Source organism: Balaenoptera acutorostrata, chromosome 1 (genome assembly GCF_949987535.1).
Source record: "Balaenoptera acutorostrata chromosome 1, mBalAcu1.1, whole genome shotgun sequence".
NCBI lineage: Eukaryota > Metazoa > Chordata > Mammalia > Artiodactyla > Balaenopteridae > Balaenoptera > Balaenoptera acutorostrata.
Window position 1 is genome coordinate 16,303,141 of NC_080064.1, and position 19,500 is coordinate 16,322,640.

The following is a 19,500-nucleotide window of genomic DNA, read 5'->3' on the forward strand; positions in this document are numbered from 1 at the left end:
TTTATTATACTTTTAAACTATAAGTTTAAGAAAAAAGTGGTTGGTTCAAAATGAGTCCAAACAGTTCTTCTGTATGAAGAATAACAATCTAAAGCAGGTTTTAGCAAACTATGGCCCGTGGGCCAAATCTGGCTCCTCACCTGTTTTTGTATAGTGTGCAAGGTAAGGATGGTTTTTACACTTGTAATGGTGGAAACACATTTCAAAGAAGAATATTTTATGATATGTGAATATTATATGAAATTCAAATTTCAAGAAACTTTTACTGAAATACAGCCACTCATTCATTTGCACATTGTCTACGGTTGCTTTTGGGCTATAGCAGCAGAGTTGAGAAATTGTGACAGGGATCATATAGTCCACAAAGCCTGATAGTTACTTTACCATCTGGACCGTTATAGGAAAAGTTTGTCAACCCCGACCTGAAGATGAGGATGAATACTTGGAGGCACAGGAATAGTGACCTACCCATTTAATATTCAATAATGCTTTGAAAAACAGCCACAGGGCAAAGAAACACAAAGTATAATAGAACAAAGTGAATAAATAACAGCTGAATCTAAAGAGAAACCAGTCTGTGAAGCTCTTACAGCCATACCAGGAATGTATGCGATTCCCCTGTCTCTGGAAGGTATTTTATTCTTTGTAGGAGCAACATTTTCCTGTTCAGTTGCAATAGGAGTGTAGCAACTATTTGCACCTCTATAACTTACTGCCAATTCTTACGCCCTGATAACCATAATGAAATCACTCCCATGAAACATTTTAGCGGTTGCTACGGGACTAACTGTGACATCAACAGAGCACCATGTACGAGCAATGACAGGACAGGGAGAAGTAACAAAGGGGTACTATGAGCTGCCTGAAGGGGGTAATAATTGTAACTAGCTAGAAAAGTTTTATGAAATAAATGCATTTAAAGTTATTTTAAAGTAATTTCTACATTTTAATGTTATCATCTTAAACATTCAATGAAAATTATTTTAATAAAGTAGATATAAGAAGAGCTCAAGAATAAAAAAGCAACATAGAGATTGTTTATATTACTCTTCATTAAAAGCTTCAGTACATAAGACTAAGGATACTGAGATTAGAGACTATGAAATTGGTAGAGCACTCCTTAGGACTAAATCTGCTCTTGATTCTTCCTCACATCATGTCCTGGACCTGGTGTGTTGTATCCTACAGCGAAATCTGGCATGGCTTAGTTCAAATAGACAAACCATATGTGAAAAGTTATATTCCTGGGATTCAGGTAAAAGACAACAGATTCAAAATCAATTTCCTTAAAATACATCTGATGATTTCCACCAGCACTGCTAATAGGTATTTGAAAATAATCCTGTTTTTAAAAAACCAGATTAGTCTTTCCGTCTGTTTAATATAAGGAAAAAAATTAAACAATACTTATTTTTGCCACTTGAGAAGAGGTATTTTAAAACAGAGACAAGAATTCAATGAAATTGAACATGCTATTAACAATCTTTTAAAAATTCTGTAAATGGATTAAAAAAAAAAAATCAGACCCTGAGCTCGATATATTTGCTTGGAAAACAGTATCTCAAGAAAAAGTTACAAACCCACATTGTTTTAGGAAATGGCACCAGTGTTCTGAAGATGAGCTGAAGAGATTTACTGCTGCCCCTTACCTCCGATTCTGCCTCTAACAGCTCTTCACTGGTTCGGGTCCGATCTTTTGGTTTCTTCCACGTCTTTGGTGCAGTTATAGCTGTCTGAGCTGAAACAGAAAAGCAGACTGCCATTACTTCCCACTGCAAAGTTTGGAAACATTAGGTCTAAGTGATACCTGTGTTCAAATTTAGCAGAAAAAAAGAGGGCTTCCTCCACACTGAGGAGACAGATGGATGATAAAGTGAAGAGCTGAGTAGCTGTGGCCCAAAGATGGCAATGGCAAATGTCTTAGGCACAAATTGGTCACATCAGTTCATATGGCCTTCAACCAGTGGCCTAAGTTCCTCCTATTTCATGGTTAGGACATACTGAGGTACATAATTCAGTATGAGGTGAGTATCTATATAAAAAAACTGCCCTACCAGCCAATTCTAGACTTGGGCCTGGTTCTACTGTTAATCAACTATGTGATCATAAGCAAGTCACACTTCTCAGGCACCAGCATATTCAACTATAAAGTATAAGAAAGAGTAAGATTAGAAGATATCTAAGGTTCCTTTAAGCCACAAAAAATATTAAATTCCAGATTCTGGTTTTTTCTTAATGATTTTTATTTAGTTTTGGCTGTGTTTTGGGTCTTCATTGCTGCGCACAGGCTTTCTCTAGTTGCGGCGAGTGGGGGCTACTCTTCATTGTGGTGCGTGGGCTTCTCATTGCGGGGGCTTCTCTTGTTGTGGAGCACAGGCTCTAGGTGCACCGGCTTCATTAGTTGTGGCACATGGGCTCAGTAGTTGTGGCTCACAGGCTCTAGAGCACAGGCTCAGTAGTTGTGGCACACGGGCTTAGTTGCTCTGAGGCATGTGGTAACTTCCTGGACTAGGGATGGAATCCGTGTCCCCTGTATTGGCAGGTGGATTCTTAACCACTGTGCAACTAGGGAAGTCCCCAGATTCTGTTTTAAAAAGCTTTCTAGGGACTTCCCTGGTGGTCCAGTGGGTAAGACTCGCATTCCCAATGCAGGGGGCCCAGGTTTGATCCCTGGTCGGGGAACTAGATCCCACACGCATGCCTCAACTAAGAGTCCACATGCCGCAGCAAAGATCCTGTGTGCCGCAACTAAGACCTGGAGCAGCCAAAAGAATTAAATAAATAAACAAACAAACAAATAGATAAAAAAGCTTTCTAGACAACAAAAGGATACTTTGATTAAGATTTCATTAGATAGGCAGCACTTCTACAACATTCAGCTCTCACTTCACATCAATACTGTTGGCCTACCCTTTCATACTGCTGGGGTGAAAATTAAGGAAGAAACAGATCATTTTTTTTTTCTTTTTGGCCGTGCCGCACAGCTTGCCGGATCTTAGTTCCCAGACCAGGGATCGAACCTGGGGCCCCAGCAGTGAGAGCACCTAGTCCCAACCACTGGACTGCCAGGGAATTCGCAGAAACATAGTTTTTATTGAATTATTCTATTGTACCAGAAGTTTTAGATGGAAAGTTAAGCTTACAAAGGATTTTTAAAATTTATTTGGCTTACAAATTCCACAAAATCATTCAACACTTGGATGTACAATTTAATGATAATTTAAACATCACATAGCAAATAGAATATATTAAAAGGATCCCACAAAAGGAATAAACACAAAGCTGAAGGGAAACATCTAATCTGATTCCTTATAGAAATAAAAGATCTCATTGAGACTAAACCAACTAATCTCTCTGGGGCAGGTTCAAATCTTTTTTGGAAGAACAGTAGAATATAAACAGTCACACTGGTCTGGGGAACAAGGAAAAGGAGACATTTAACCATCTTCTCAAAATTACTGCACCATCATAAAAATACTCTGTAAATCCCCTTTGTTACACACACCTCAAAACAATGTCTTTATCCTTCCCTTCACAGACCATAAGGAACAATAAAGCATTATTAGATCAATTGTTATTCTTCCTTTGTGGCCTACCAAGGTAAACCATTTTCTCAAAGTACGGAACTCAGATTATGGTAACTATGGGTGGGTTTAAATTCGCTGTTGCCTCACAGTCTTATGATGAATATGTACATTCATGTATTCATATATGTGGTATGTGGTGGTCTCTTTTCAATTTTAATGAATCTTCTGATTTTATATAACCAGTCCATTTTATATGCATCTCTCTGAAATGCTTCTGATTAATTCTGCTTCCACAGAAGAATCCTTTTTAAGAGTTATAGAGAGTTTGAGGAAACTGTACATTTAAATTAACATTTTGTTTCATATATGCATGAATTCAGCTCTAATTTCCATTCATGGAAAAGGGGAAGACTACTTTCTGGAGGATTTGTTAAGACGAAACACAAACTCAGGAGTAGTTTCCTCTAAACAAAAAAACCAAAGATGTAGACAAACTTTTCCTTCAAAACTGTATCAAATGTACCCAACCCCAAAACATTAAACAAAACATTTCTTCCATGGGTAACATAACACATATAACATGCTTTTTAAAAATTAGCTACGTACACAGCAAGAATTGTTACTCTGTTCAAGTGGTTAAAGTTGTGATTTAAAGCAATAATTCACAAAAAGAGCTGAGAGAAAGCACACACCTCTTTAGGAGATACTCAGTCCTTTAAAAAACTGGACACAGATACACACCTAGTGTCTAGTGAGATTGTGATATACAACCCCTCTCCTACCATTACTGATGGAGAGGTGCAGTAACCTTCGGTGTGCTAGAGTAGGGAGAAGAAGAGGTAGGCGACAAGGGAGGGAGGAAGCAAGGGAGGGAGAGACACAGAGACAGAAACACCAACTGCCAGATTTAAAGGACAATTAATACCAAGTTAGCTAGAAGAAGGGAAGTAAATTTAACATACTGTCTCAGATTTGTTCTTTCCTTTCTAGTCCATTGCCAATGCCTATACCTTAATTAGGCCCTTAATACTGCACTGATTTAACAAGAGATAGTCTCAACTCACTGCCTCCACTTTCTTATTTTAACATATCATGTGCAATACTGCCTGAATTATGGCCTCTCTAAAGAATTGATTTGATTGGTTATTCTTCTACTTAAAATATTCCTTAAGGCATCATCCATAGTGCCAAGCAAAGTTCCTTACACAGGGTAGGCATTCAAATTTATTGACTGAACAAATGACAGCAGCTCTCTGTTAAAAGAGGTACTACCAACATTTCCAAGACAAAGACAAATTCTTTCTCCCTTGTCTTGCATTAAAGCACCAAAGGAAAAGTGACAATCTCTGGATGAGATTCATAATTACATCAATTTAGAGATGCCTAAAGGAGCCTCCCCAACTCTCCATAAGAATTCAACTCTTAGAGGCACATTGAATTTCTACTACTTTAAAATCCAGAATAAGTAAATTCCAACAGGAGAGCAATGCTATGATTTCAAGATTTTTGCAAATTTTTACATTATTGGCAGGAAAATGTTTCCCCTCATAGCTCTTTTTATGAAATGACTAATATATAAATTCTGAAAAATATTTGGGACATAGACAAGTTTAATCACTGAGTTTTAATAAACAAATGGGATCAGGAAACTTGCACAAACCTCTTAGATAGGCTCATCCACCAGAGGGCAGACAGCAGAATCAAGAAAAACTACAATCCTGCAGCCTGTGGAACAAAAACCACATTCACAGAAAGACAGACAAGATGAAAAGGCAGAGGGCTATGTACCAGATGAAGGAACAAGAGAAAACCCCAGAAAAACAACCAAATGAAGTGCAGATAGGCAACCTTCCAGAAAAAGAATTCAGAATAATGATAGTGAAGATTCAGGACCTCGGAAAAAGAATGGAGTCAAAGATCGAGAAGATGCAAGAAATGTTTAACAAAGACCTAGAATAATTAAAGAACAAACAAACAGAGATGAACAATACAATAACTAAAATGAAAAATACACTAGAAGGAATCAATAGCAGAATAACTGAGGCAGAAAAACAGATAAGTGACCTGGAAGACGTAATGGTGGAATTCACTGCTATGGAACAGAATAAAGAAAAAAGAATGAAAAGAAATGAAGACAGCCTAGGAGACCACTGGAACAACATTAAACGCAACAACATTCGCATTATAGGGGTCCCAGAAGGAGAAGAGAGAGAGAAAGGACCAGAGAAAATATGTGAAGAGATTATAGTCAAAAATTTCCCTAACATGGGAAAGGAAATAGCCACCCAAGTCCAGGAAGAGCAGAGAGTCCCAGGCAGGATAAACCCAAGGAGAAACACGCCAAGACACATAGCAATCAAACTGGCAAAAATTAAAGACAAAGAAAAACTACTGAAAGCAGCAAGGGAAAAACGACAAATAACATACAAGGGAACTCCCATAACGTTAACAGCTGATTTCTCAGCAGAAACTCTACAACCCAGAAGGGAGTGGCATGATACACTTAAAGTGATGAAAGGGAAGAACCCACAACCAAGATTACTCTACCCAGCAAGGATCTCATTCAGATTCGATGGAGAAATCAAAAGCTTTACAGACAAGCAAAAGCTAAGAGAATTCAGCACCACCAAACCACCTCTACAACAAATGCTAAAGGAACTTCTCTAAGTGGGAAACACAAGAGAAGAAAAGGACCTACAAAAACAAACCCAAAACAATTAAGAAGATGGTCATAGGAACATACATATCGATAATTACCTTACAGGTGAATGGATTAAATGCTCCAACCAAAAGATGCAGGCTGGCTGAATGGATACAAAAACAAGACCCATATATATGCTGTCTACAAGAGACCCACTTCAGACCTAGGGACACATACAGACTGAAAGTGAGGGGATGAAAAAAGATATTCCATGCAAATGGAAATCAAAAGAAAGCTGGGGTAGCAATACTCATACCAGTTAAAATAGACTTTAAAATAAAGAATGTTACAAGAGACAACAAAGGACACTACATAATGATCAAGGGATCAATCCCTTGTTATAATAGACTTTAACTTTAAGTCCTTGTTATAAGGACTTTAAGTCCTTGTTATAAGGACTTTAACTTTAAGTCCTTGTTATAAGGACTTTAACACCTCATGTACACCAATGGACAGATCATCCAGACAGAAAATTAATAAGGAAACACAAGCTTTAAGTGACACAATAGACCAGATAGATTTAATTGATATTTATAGGACATTCCATCCAAAAACAGCAGATTACACTTTCTTCTCAAGTGCGCACAGAATATTCTCCAGGATAGATCACATCTTGGGTCACAAATCAAGCCTCAGTAAATTTAAGAAAATTGAAATCATATCAAGCATTCTTTTCTGACCACAACGCTATGAGATTAGAAATCAATTCCAGGGAAAAAAAGGTAAAAAACACAAACACATGGAGGCTAAACAATACGTTACTAAATAAGCAAGAGATCACTGAAGAAATCAAAGAGGAAATCAAAAAATACCTAGAGATAAATGACAATGAAAACACGACGATCCAAAACCTATGGGATGCGGCAAAAGCAGTTCTAAGAGGGAAGTTTATAGCTATACAAGCCTACCTCAAGAAACAAGAAAAATTTCAAATAAACAATCTAACCTTACACCTAAAGGAACTAGAGAAAGAACAGACAAAACCTTAAGTTAGCAGAAGGAAAGAAATCATAAAGATCAGAGCAGAAATAAATGAAATAGAAACAAAGAAAACAATAGCAAAGATCAATAAAACTAAAAGCTGGTTCTTTGAGAAGATAAACAAAATTGATAAACCATTAGCCAGACTCATCAAGAAAAAGAGGGAGAGGACTCAGATCAGTGAAACTAGAAATGAAAAAGGAGAAGTTACAACAGACACAGCAGAAATACAAAGCATCCTAACAGACTACTACAAGCAACTCTATGCCCATAAAATGGACAACCTGGAAGAAATGGACAAATTCTTAGAAAGGTATAACCTTCCAAGACTGAACCAGGAAGAAATAGAAAATATGAACAGGCCAATCACAAGTAATGAAATTGAAACTGTGATTAAAAATCTTCCAACAAACAAAAGGCCAGGACCAGATGGCTTCACAGGTGAATTCTATCAAACATTTAGAGAAGAGCTAACATCCATCCTTCTCAAACTCTTCCAAAAAATTGCAGAGGAAGGAACACTCCCAAACTCATTCTATGAGGCCACCATCACCCTGATACCAAAACCAGACAAAGATACTACAAAAAAAGAAAATTACAGACCAATATCACTGATGAATAGAGATGCAAAAATCCTCAACAGAATACTAGCAAACAGAATCCAACAACACATTAAAAGGATCATACACCATGATCAAGTGGGATATATCCCAGGGATGCAGGGATTCTTCAATATACGCAAATCAATCAATGTGATACACCATATTAACAAATTGAAGAATAAAAACCATATGATCATCTCAATAGATGCAGAAAAGGCTTTTGACAAAATTCAACACCCATTTATGATAAAAACTCTCCAGAAAGTGGGCATAGAGGGAACCTACCTCAACATCATAAAGGCCATATATGACAGACCCACGGCAAACATCATTCTCAATGGTGAAAAACTGAAAGCATTTCCTCTAAGATCAGGAACAACACAAGGATGTCCACTCTCACCACTATTAATTCACCATAGTGTTGGAAGTCCTAGCCACGGCAATCAGAGAAGGAAAAGAAATAAAAGGAATACAAATTGGAAAAGAAGAAGTAAAACTGTCACTGTTTGCAAATGACATGATACTATATAGAGAGAATCCTAAAGATGCCACCAGAAAACTACTAGAGCTAATTAATGAATTTCGTAAAGTTGCAGGACACAAAATTAATGCACAGGGCTTCCCTGGTGGCGCAGTGGTTGAGAGTCTGCCTGCCAATGCAGGGGACGCGGGTTCGGGCCCTGGTCTGGGAGGATCCCACATGCCGCGGAGCGGCTGGGCCCGTGAACCGCAACTGCTGAGCGTGCGCATCTGGAGCCTGTGCTCCGCAACGAGAGAGGCCCTGACGGTGAGGGGCCTGTGCACCGCGATGAAGAGTAGCCCCCACTTGCCACAACTGGAGAAAGCCCTCGCACAGAAACGAAGACCCAACACAGCCATAAATGAATAAATAAATAAATTTTTTTAAAAAATTAATGCACAGAAATCTCTTGTATTCCTATACACTAATGATGAAAAATCTGAAAGAGAAATTATGGAAACACTCCCATTTACCATTGCAACAAAAAGAATAAAATACCTAGGAATAAACCTACCCAGGGAGACAAAAGACCTGTATGCAGAAAACTATAAGACACTGATGAAAGAAATTAATGATGATACCAACAGATGGAGAGATATACCATGTTCTTGGATTGGAAGAATCAACATTGTGAAAATGACTATACTACCCAAAGCAATCTACAGATTCAATGCAATCCCTATCAAATTACCAATGGCATTTTTTACGGAACTAGTAGAAATCATCTTAAAATTTGTATGGAGACACAAAAGACCCCGAATAGCCAAAGCGGTATTGAGGGAAAAAAATGGAGCTGGAGGAATCAGACTCCCTGACTTCAGACTATACTAACTACAAAGCTACAGTAATCAAGACAATATGGTACTGGCACAAAAACAGAAATATGGACCAATGGAACAAGATAGAGAGCCCAGAGATAAACCCACACACCTATGGTTAACTAATCTATGACAAAGGAGGCAAGGATATACAATGGAGAAAAGACAGTCTCTTCAATAAGTGGTGCTGGGAAAACTGGACAGCTACATGTAAAAGAATGAAATTAGAACACTCCCTAACACCATACACAAAAATAAACTCAAAATGGATTAAAGACCTAAATGTAAGACCAGACACTATAAAACTCCTACAGGAAAACATAGAACACTCTTTAACATAAATCACAGCAAGATCTTTTTTGACCTACCTCCTAGAGTAACGGAAATAAAAACAAAAATAAACAAATGGGACCTCATGAAACTTAAAAGCTTTTGCACAGCAAAGGAAAGTATAAAGAAGACGAAAAAACAACACCCAGAATGAAAGAAAATATCTGCAAATGAAGCAACTGACAAAGGATTAATCTCCAACATATATAAACAGTTCATGCAGCTCAATATTAAAAAAACGACCCAATCAAAAAATGGGGAAAAGACCTAAATAGACATTTCTCCAAAGAAGACATACAGATGGCCAAGAAGCACATGAAAAGCTGCTCAACATCACTAATTATTAGAGAAATGCAAATCAAAACTACAATGAGGTAACACCTCACACCAGTTAGAATGGGCATCATCAGAAAATCTACAAACAGATGCTGGAGAGGGTGTGGAGAAAAGGGAACCTTCTTGCGCTGTTGGTGGGAATGTAAATTGATACAGCCACTATGGAGAACAGTATGGAGGTTCCTTAAAAAACTAAAAATAGAATGACCATATGACCCAGCAATCCCACTACTTGGCATATACCCTGAGAAAACCATAATTCAAAAAGACACATGCACCCCAATGTTCATTGCAGCACTGTTTACAATAGCCAGGTCTTGGAAGCAATGTAAATGCCCATCGACAGACGACTGGATAAAAAAGATGTGGTATATATATACAATGGAATATTACTCAGCCATAAAAAGGAACGAAATTGGGTCATTTGTAGAGACGTGGATGGATCTAGAGACTGTCACACAGAGTGAAGTAAGTCAGAAAGAGAAAAACAAATATCGTATTTTTTTTAGTTGTATTTTTAAATAAATTTATTTATTTATTTATATTTATTTTTGGCTGTGTTGGGTCTTCGTTTCTGTGCGAGGGCCTTCTCCAGTTGCGGCGAGCGGGGGCCACTCTTCATCGCGGTGTGCGGGCCTCTCACTGTCGCGGCCTCCCCCGTTGCGGAGCACAGGCTCCAGACGCGCTGGCTTAGTAGTTGTGGCTCACGGGCTTAGTCGCTCCGCGGCATGTGGGATCTTCCCAGACCAGGGCTCGAACCCGTGTCCCCTGCATTGGCAGGCAGATTCTTAACCACTGCACCACCAGGGAAGCCCCAAATATCATATATTAATGCATATATGTGGAACCTAGAAAAATGGTACAGATGAACTGGTTTGCAGGGCAGAAATTGAGACACAGATGTACAGAACAAATGTATGGACACCAAGCGGGGAAACTGGGCGGTGGGGGTGGTGTTGGTAAAAAAAAAAAAAAAAAAAAAAAAAAGAATTCTTTTTTACACTTTAAATAGTTTAACATAGTCCAGAATAGGAAAATCTACAGAGACAGAGAGTAAATTAGTGGTTGCCAGAGGCTAGGGGAAGGGGAGAATGGGGAATTACTGCTAGTGGGTAGTGGGTACAGGGTTCCTTTTTTGCACGATGAAAATATTCTGGAAGTAGACAGTGGTAATGATTGCATAACTTCGTGAATGTACTATAAACCACTAAATTGTACACTTTAAACGTGAATTTTATGGTATGTGATTTACATCTCAATAAACCCATTATTTCAGAAAAATAAAAAATAAAATAAACAAACGGGACTACATCAAACTAAAAAGCTCCTGCACAGCAAAGGAAACCATCATCAAAGTGATAAAGCCAACTGACTAAATGGGAGAAGATATTTGCAAATCATATATCCAATAAGGGGTGAATATCCAAAATATATAAAGAACTCATACAACTCAACAAAAAAACCCCAAACAAATCGATTTAAAAAATGGGCAGAGGATCTGAATAGGCATTTTCCCAAAGACAATATACAGATGGCCAACAGGCACATGAAATATGTTCAACATCACTTATTATCAGGAAAATGCAAATCCAAACCACAATGAGATATCAACCACAACTGTTAGAATGGCTACTATCGAAAAGACAAGAAATAACAAATGTTGGAGAGGATGTGGAGAAAAGGGAACCTTTGTACACTGTTGTTGGGACTGTAAATTGTTGCCGCTGCTATAGGAAATAGTATAGAGATTCCTCAAAAAACTAAGAATTGAGCTACCACACAACCAAGCTATTCCACTTCTGGGTATTTATCTGAAGAATTTGGAAATACTAATTTAAGAAGATACATGCACCCCTGTGTTTAACGCAGCATTATTTACAACAGTCATGGTATGGAAACAACGTTAAGTGTCCACGTACAGATGAATGGAAAAAGAAGATGTGGGGTGTGCGCGCGCGCACACACACACACACACACACACACAACGGAATACTACCCAACCATAAAAAATAATGAAATCCTACCATTTGTGACCACATGGATGGACCTTGAAGGCATTATGCTAAGTGAAATAGACAGAAAAAGACAAATACTGTATGATTTCACTCATATATTTGGAATATAAAATAAATAAACAAACAAAATAAAATCAAAACAAACTCACAGATACAGAGAACAGGTTAGTGGTTACCAAAGGGGAAAGGAGGTGGGAAAAATGAGTGAAGTGGGTCAACTATACGGTGACAGACTGTAACTCGATTTGTGGTGGTGATCACTCTGTGGTGTATACAGTTGTAGAACTATAATGCTGTGTACCCGAAACTTACATACTTAAAAAGAAAAAAAAAAAGGATACTTTACTACTGGTAAGGGAAGGTCTCAAGAGCATTGTCACAGGGTTTTACATAAAGAGTAGAATGTTCCAATAATGGAAAGAGTGCAAGGTCCCACTCTTAACACCCAGTTCCAATCCTTTCTCATTCCTGTCTCCCAGCCTCAATGTTTTATTTTTTTTCCCTACCCGGCTTTGAAATCCTAAAAGTTGGCAATAAATTATTCTGATTATATCATATTCAAGAATTTTGTCTAGAGTTTCTTGAAGTTGGGGATCTTATTCTGTCCTTTTGTTCTTCCACAGATCCTTGTGAGAATCTAGGAAAATGTGATGATTTATTTAAGGAACAGGGGCAGAGCAAAGAAGAAACCCAGGTGAGAGAAGGATTAAGTTTTTACCACGGAGATGTAAATAAACTGGAAAAGAATAATTATGGTGATAAAATATGTAAGAATGATAGGGTCATTAAGAAATGTCAAAGAAAAGAAACACTAGAGTCTAAGTCTGCCAGTGTTTTTCCAGCATCTTCTCAGGTGTTGCTATTTGATATGGATGGATGGATTGGTAATTACGCTCCCAGTGTGTGTTAAAAATAGACTTTCTGCTCTATGACTGCTTCACAGAAGCTTAAATAGTATAAGCTAGTCTCCTCAGGGTCTAGCACTGAAACCAAAAAAGTAAGTATAACAAAATAAGAAGTCTAGACTTAAATTCTACCAAAAATATACATCTATAACACAATTTAAAAGTTTTTACTTCCAGTTTTAACATTAAACATCATCACAGTAAGAGTCAAATCATAGGTGTATTAATTTTATTGATGTTCTCAGTAACTACCTTTCAGTTTTCTTTTGTTTTTTTTTAATTATCCATTTATTTATTTATGGCTGTGTTGGGTTGGGTCCTCGTTTCTGTGCGAGGGCCTTCTCCAGTTGCGGCAAGTGGGGTCCACTCTTCATCGCGTTGTGCGGGCCTCTCACTATCGCGGCCTCTCCTGTTGCGGAGCACAGGCTCCAGACGCGCAGGCTCAGCAATTGTGGCTCATGGGCTTAGCTGCTCCGCGGCATGTGGGATCCTCCCAGACCAGGGCTCGAACCCATGTCCCCTGCACTGGCAGGCAGACTCTCAACCACTGCGCCACCAGGGAAGCCCTACCTTTCAGTTTTATGGGTTTTTTTCCCTATTGTTTCCCTGTTTTCTATTTTTTTTTCCCCCTATTATCTTTATCATTTCCTTTGGGTCTAATTTTGCTTTTCTTCTTTTATTAATTTAAAATTTCAGCTTTACTGAGGTATAACTGATATATAAAATTATAAGATATTTAAAGTGTACATTGTGATTTAATATATGCATACACATACATTGTGAAAGGATTCCCCTCATCTAGTTAATTAACACATCCATCATCTTACATATTTATCTTTCTTTTTTTCTTGGTGAGAACATTTAAGATCTATTCTCTTAGCAAATTTCAGTTATACAATACAGTGTTATAAACTATAGTCACCATGTTTTACATTAGATCTCAGACCTCATTCATCTTATATAATTTGTTCAGTTAATAGTTTCTTCAGATGGAAGCTGAGGTCAATAATTTGAGACCATTTTCTTTTCTAATATGGGCATTTAGTGGTGTCAACTGCCACCCAAGTACTATCCTAGCAGTGTGGTAGGGAGAATAATGTACCACCAAAGATATCTGCGTCCCATTTCCTGGACCTTGTGAGTATGCTACCTGATGTGACAAAAGTGACTTTGCAGATGTGATTAAGTTAAGGGATCTTGACACGGAGACTATTATCCTGGATTAACCCCATGGATTCAATGTGATCAAAAAGGTCCTTACAAGTGGGAGGGAAGCAGGAGAATTGAAGAGATGCTATGCGGCTGGATTTCAAGATGGAGGACGGGGCCCCAAGCCAAGGAATACATGTGTCTCTGAAACATGGAAAAAGAGAACAGATTCTCTCATAAAGCTTCCAGAAGAAACAGAGACCTGTTCATATCTTGATTTTAGTCCAGCGAAACCAGTTTTGGACTTCTTTTTTTTTTTATTTTAATTTTTATTTATTTATTTATTTATTTTTGGCTGTGTTGGGTCTTCGTTTCTGTGCGAGGGCTTTCTCCAGTTGTGGCAAGCGGGGGCCACTCTTCATCGCGGTGCACGGGCCTCTCACTGTCGCGGCCTCTCTTGTTGCGGAGCACAAGCTCCAGATGCGCAGGCTCAGTAGTTGTGGCTCACGGGCCTAGTTGCTCCGTGGCATGTGGGATCCTCCCAGACCAGGGCTCGAACCTGTGTCCTCTGCACTGGCAGGCAGATTCTCAACCACTGCGCCACCAGGGAAGCCCAGTTTTGGACTTCTGACCTCCCAAATTGTGGTGATTTGTTATAGCAGCAACAGGAAAAGGACACAACCACAAATTTTGATTTGGGTTTTCATTTGGTTCAAAATACTTTATATTGATAATTTCCCTTTTGATTTTTTCTTTGACCCTTGGGTTATTTACAAGTGTGTTATTTAGTTTCCAAATATTTGAGGGATTTTTCCAGAGATACTTTTCTTGCTGATTTCTAATTTAATTCCATTGTGGTCAGAGAATATACCTGCTTTGACTTGAATCCTTTGAAATTTATTAAGACTTGTTTTATGACCCGCAGTATGGTCTATCTGGGCAAATTTGACATTTGCACTTCTGTATCTGCTGTTTGACTGTTTAATAAGGTCAAGTTGGTTGTGTTGTTTAAGCCTTCTATAGCCTCTCTAATTTTCTGTCTACTGGTTCTAACAATTATGTTTTTCTAATTACGTCAAATCTGTGTCACTACTTTTTGATTATGTGAAATGCAGTTATAATAAATGTACTTAAAAGTTATTTATGATTTTCTATGCTAATATTAATAACTATGTCAGTCATAAATCAGTTTTGATTATTTTTCTCCTCATTGTGGGTCATATATTTTCATGGCTTCACTGGTTAATTCTAGCAAACATTTGAGGAAGAAACAGTATCAATTCTACAAACTCTTCCAGAATACTGAAGAAGAGGGACTACTTATCAATTCATTCTATGAGGTCAGCATTACCATATACCCAAATATGAAAACTGCCATAAAAAGATATGCCAGTATCACTCATGAACTTAGATGCAAAAAAAAAAAAAAACTAAATAAAATTTTAGCAAATCAAATTCAATAATACATGAAAAGAGAAATACCTCATGACCAAGTTTTATCCCAGGAAAGCAAAGTTGGTTTAATATTCAAATATCAAGTAATTAATAAACAAAAAAAGAAAACTATGATTGTCTCAAGAAATGCAGGAAAAAAACTGATAAAATCCAACATGTATTCCTGATTGAAATAACAAATTTCTCAGCAAACTAGTAATAAAAAAGAACTTCTTCAACCAGAGAATTCAAACCCCTACAGCTAGTATCACACTTAATGGTGAAAGACTGAAAGTTTTCTGAAATCAAGAAAAAGACAAGAATGTTTACTTTCACCACTTTCTTTCAACATTGTACTGGAGGTTCTAGCTAGTGTAGTAAGTCAAGAAAAAGAAAGAAAAGGTGCATCCAGTTAGAAATGAAGTAAAACTGTCTTTCTTCAGAAATGACATATTTACATAGAAAATCCAAAGGAATCTCTACAAAAATGCTAATAAATCTAGTAAGTGAATTTTAGCAAGGTTGCAGGATATGAGATGAAAAAAAGTCTATTGTATTCCAATATATTAGTTATAAAAAATAAAAAATTGAAATAAAAAATGCCATTTACAATAGCCATCCAGATATATGAATCTGACAAAATTATAAAAGCCCTGTATATTAAAAACTTCAAAATATTCCTGAGAGAATTAAAGAAGACAGACTTACATGTCAAAATATATCATGTTCATGGGTCAGAAGACTCAGTATTGTAAGACATCAATTTTATCTGTAGATTCAACACAAACCCAATCAAATTCCAACAGGTTTTGTAGAAAAAACTGCAGAAAAAAACTGATTCTATAATTAACATAGAAAAGCAAAGGACCCAGAATGGCCAAAACAATTTTGAAAATGAAGAATAAAGTTAAAGGACTTAGTGCTATCTGATTTCAAGAGTTATTAAGAGCCTCAGTCATCATGACAGTGTGGTACTGGCATCAAGAAAGATGACTAAAAAAACAAAAAAAACAAAAAAAAACAAAAAAAAACCAAAAAGAAAGATGACTAGATCAATGAAAAAATTAGAGAAATCAGAAACAGACCCACATATAACACGCACAACATATTTTTGTAAAAGTTGTAAAGGAAATTTACCAGGAAAAGGGTAGCCTGAAATTCTCGTACATTGCTGGTGGGGATATAAAATGGCGCAAATACTTGGAAAATGTCTTGCAGTTTCTTAAAAAAAATTAAATATACACTTACATATGACCCAGTCATTCCACTCTTAGTTATTTACTCAAGAGAAATGACAGCATATGTCCACACAAAGTCTTACACATGGATGTTCACAGCAATTTTATTTGTGACAGCCTCAAACTGGAAATAACCCAAATGTCCACCAATAGGTGAACAAATTGTGCTACATCCATAGTGTGTCAGCAATTTTAAAAAATGAGCCACTAACATGTGCAACAATATGGACATACCTAATGAGTGAAAGAAACCAGACAAAACAGTTTATGCTTTCTGATTTCATTTACGTAACGTTCTAAAAAATGCAAACTAATCTATAGTGACAGAAAGCAGATCAGTGCTTGCCTGGGGACTGGGGTGAGGGTAGTGCAGGACAGAAGGATTTATAAACAGACAGGAAGAAACTTTTTGAGGTGATAAATACGTTCATTATCTTGATGGTTGTAATGGTTTCATGAATATATAGAGATGTCAAAACTAATCAAATACTTTAAATATGTATATGTTAATTTTATGTCAATTACACTTCAATAGAGGTGTTGAAGTGGTCTGGGTGGTTTCTAAAGTAAATAAAACATATGCATATCCATATATCTGTTATGAACCTATAATAAATGACAGTGTTTTTAAAGATTTAAGAAAAACATATATAGTATTCTTCCACTTATGGAAAGAAACAGAAATCTATACATTCAAGCAATAGGATTCCAAGGGCTTTTTTTCTTCCTCCTAACTTTTGCTGCTTTTTATCTTTTAATTTTCTTCTTTTCAAAAATGCCAAAAATATCATTTGAAGCGAACAAATATAAAGGTAATATCCCTCTCTACCAACTAGCCAATTCTAGTTGCCTGAGCTGAACAGAGGTAGCAGTCTTTGGGGTACAGTCTACCATACCTTTACGGCTCACCCAAATAATCACAATCAAATATGTAGGTTTATTTTAAATTTAAAAACGGGGTCATGCCATACAAGTTACTTTGCCAAGTGCTTTCCCCTGCCTTTATTATGGAAGTCCCTCTAGGCTACAGGGCAGGCCTGCCCCCGAGGGCCGCCGCACAGGGTCCCTCAGGGTGTGTGTGCACGCCTCTGGGCGAGCTTCACACGCCTTGCTGCTTTTCTTGCCACAGCGACCACTTACAAACCCTTCCCTGCTGCTTCTTTTACTTCCTCCCTGCCACCCCCACAAAGGCACGCGCACACATACGCATTTATCTTAACCGATACCGCCAGATTTCACTCCAAAAAGGTAAAAGTAATTCACATTCCTATCACAAATACGAGTGTTAGCTTTCTTCCATTCTCACAGGTATTGATATTATATCTGCCAAACTAATAGCTAAAAATGGTATTTCAACATTCACTAGTAAGGGTCAGCATCTTTCCCTATTTTTACTATTTGTTCTTTCTTTTCTGTAAATTTCTTATTTTATCCTTTACTCAGTATTCCATTAGTTGTTTGTTTTAACCTGCATACACTCTATAAACAGATTAACCTCTTACATACCGTTTTCTTTTAATTTCCTTTTGCCAAGACAACAATTCAAAATTTTATTTATTACTATTTTATAATGAATTTTCTCTAATGAATATGTGTTATGTTTATAAACAACACCAACAAAAAAGCCATGAAAAAACAACACATGTATTTTAATTAATTTGAAAATAAGGCAAGGAAAAGTCTTCTTTTTTGATACGGTCTCAAATACTTATCAATGTGCCACTTTCAAACCCAAAAATTTTTTAATGGATTCATTTGCATGGACTAGCCTCACAATCTTTAAGACCATGCCTCTCTCTAGTTTCTGAGGCATTAAAGCTAGAAATTTAGCTTCTACATTCTGGTCAAAAGCAGGACCATTTCCTGCCCCAACAAGTGCTAAAAATTTTACCACTAACCCACTTAATATACCTTTGCTATTATATACAATCAAAGACTTAGATACAAATTGAAAATGCATCGTTAGAATTTGAGCCATTTGAAGGTAAGAACTGTATCTTACTGGTCTCCTTTGTATATCCTACATCTAATACAGTATATGCTCACTAAAAATCTGTTAATAAACAAATGCCCTGCAATCAAAATTAAACCGAAGATTAATGTTTCTCTACAACAGCAATAAACACTGTTTCAGTCTTTTTGTATTCGGTAGGTACTACTATATTATTTCTATTTCAGAGATCAGGAAACCGAAATAGGAGGAGGTTAACTAAATGGCCCCAATCCCGGAGAGAGCAAAGGTTGGAGCCAGAATTAAAACGCAGATGTAACTTCAAAGCCTTTGTCTTCCCAACACAATACTCTGCCTCTCAACTCTACCTTGCTCCTGTACTTTCTCATCTTAATTCCAGCTCCATTTTCATTTTGGTTGTCTTTTGTTTTTGTAGCAGGAGAGGATGTGGAGGTAAACAAGGGACGGTAGCGTGAAGAATGCTGTCTGCCTGTGACCCCTAAGCATAGTAGGTCAAGTCATCAGGAAAATAAAATGACAAAGTGACTCTAAGTAGAAGGTTTGTTCAAAGCTCAGCAGAGGACAGTTCATTATGCAATGCTGTCAGCAGTGAGAAAAAAGATGACTCCAATGAGACCACTACCCCATTTTCTAGGCCTCTGTATTACATTTTACTGCTCTTTCTACAGTGCCTCAGGCATTTTTACACTTTAGTAAACACTTCTGCGCCACTTCTACCATGATCAAAATAGACTACAATTAAATTTAAGGTAAATCTAGTACAGATAAAGAAATGTCAATCACTACAGCACAGATATATAATTTGAGAACAGACTACAACACAAGTGGTTATCTTTCTGTCTACTAAATGCTTTTCATCTCTAAATACAACACTAGAGCTCATTCCCTTGAATACATAAACCCTGATTTAAAAACCCCTCCCATCTGATCATCAGTGAGTCCACACTGCCAGTGCTTTGCAAAGTGTAGAGG

General features: G+C 37.2%; 1 protein-coding gene across 17 annotated transcripts in view; it reads right to left on the reverse strand.

Annotated features, from left to right (window-relative positions):
• The window catches only part of EIF4G3 (eukaryotic translation initiation factor 4 gamma 3), a 398,991-nt gene that overhangs the window by 103,473 nt on the left and 276,018 nt on the right, over positions 1–19,500 (reverse strand). For all 17 annotated transcript variants that reach the window (XM_057547118.1, XM_057547116.1, XM_057547082.1 and 14 more), the window contains one exon: positions 1,650–1,738. In XM_057547118.1, the coding sequence (XP_057403101.1) occupies positions 1,650–1,738 (89 nt within the window). The remainder of the gene's footprint in view (positions 1–1,649; positions 1,739–19,500) is intronic.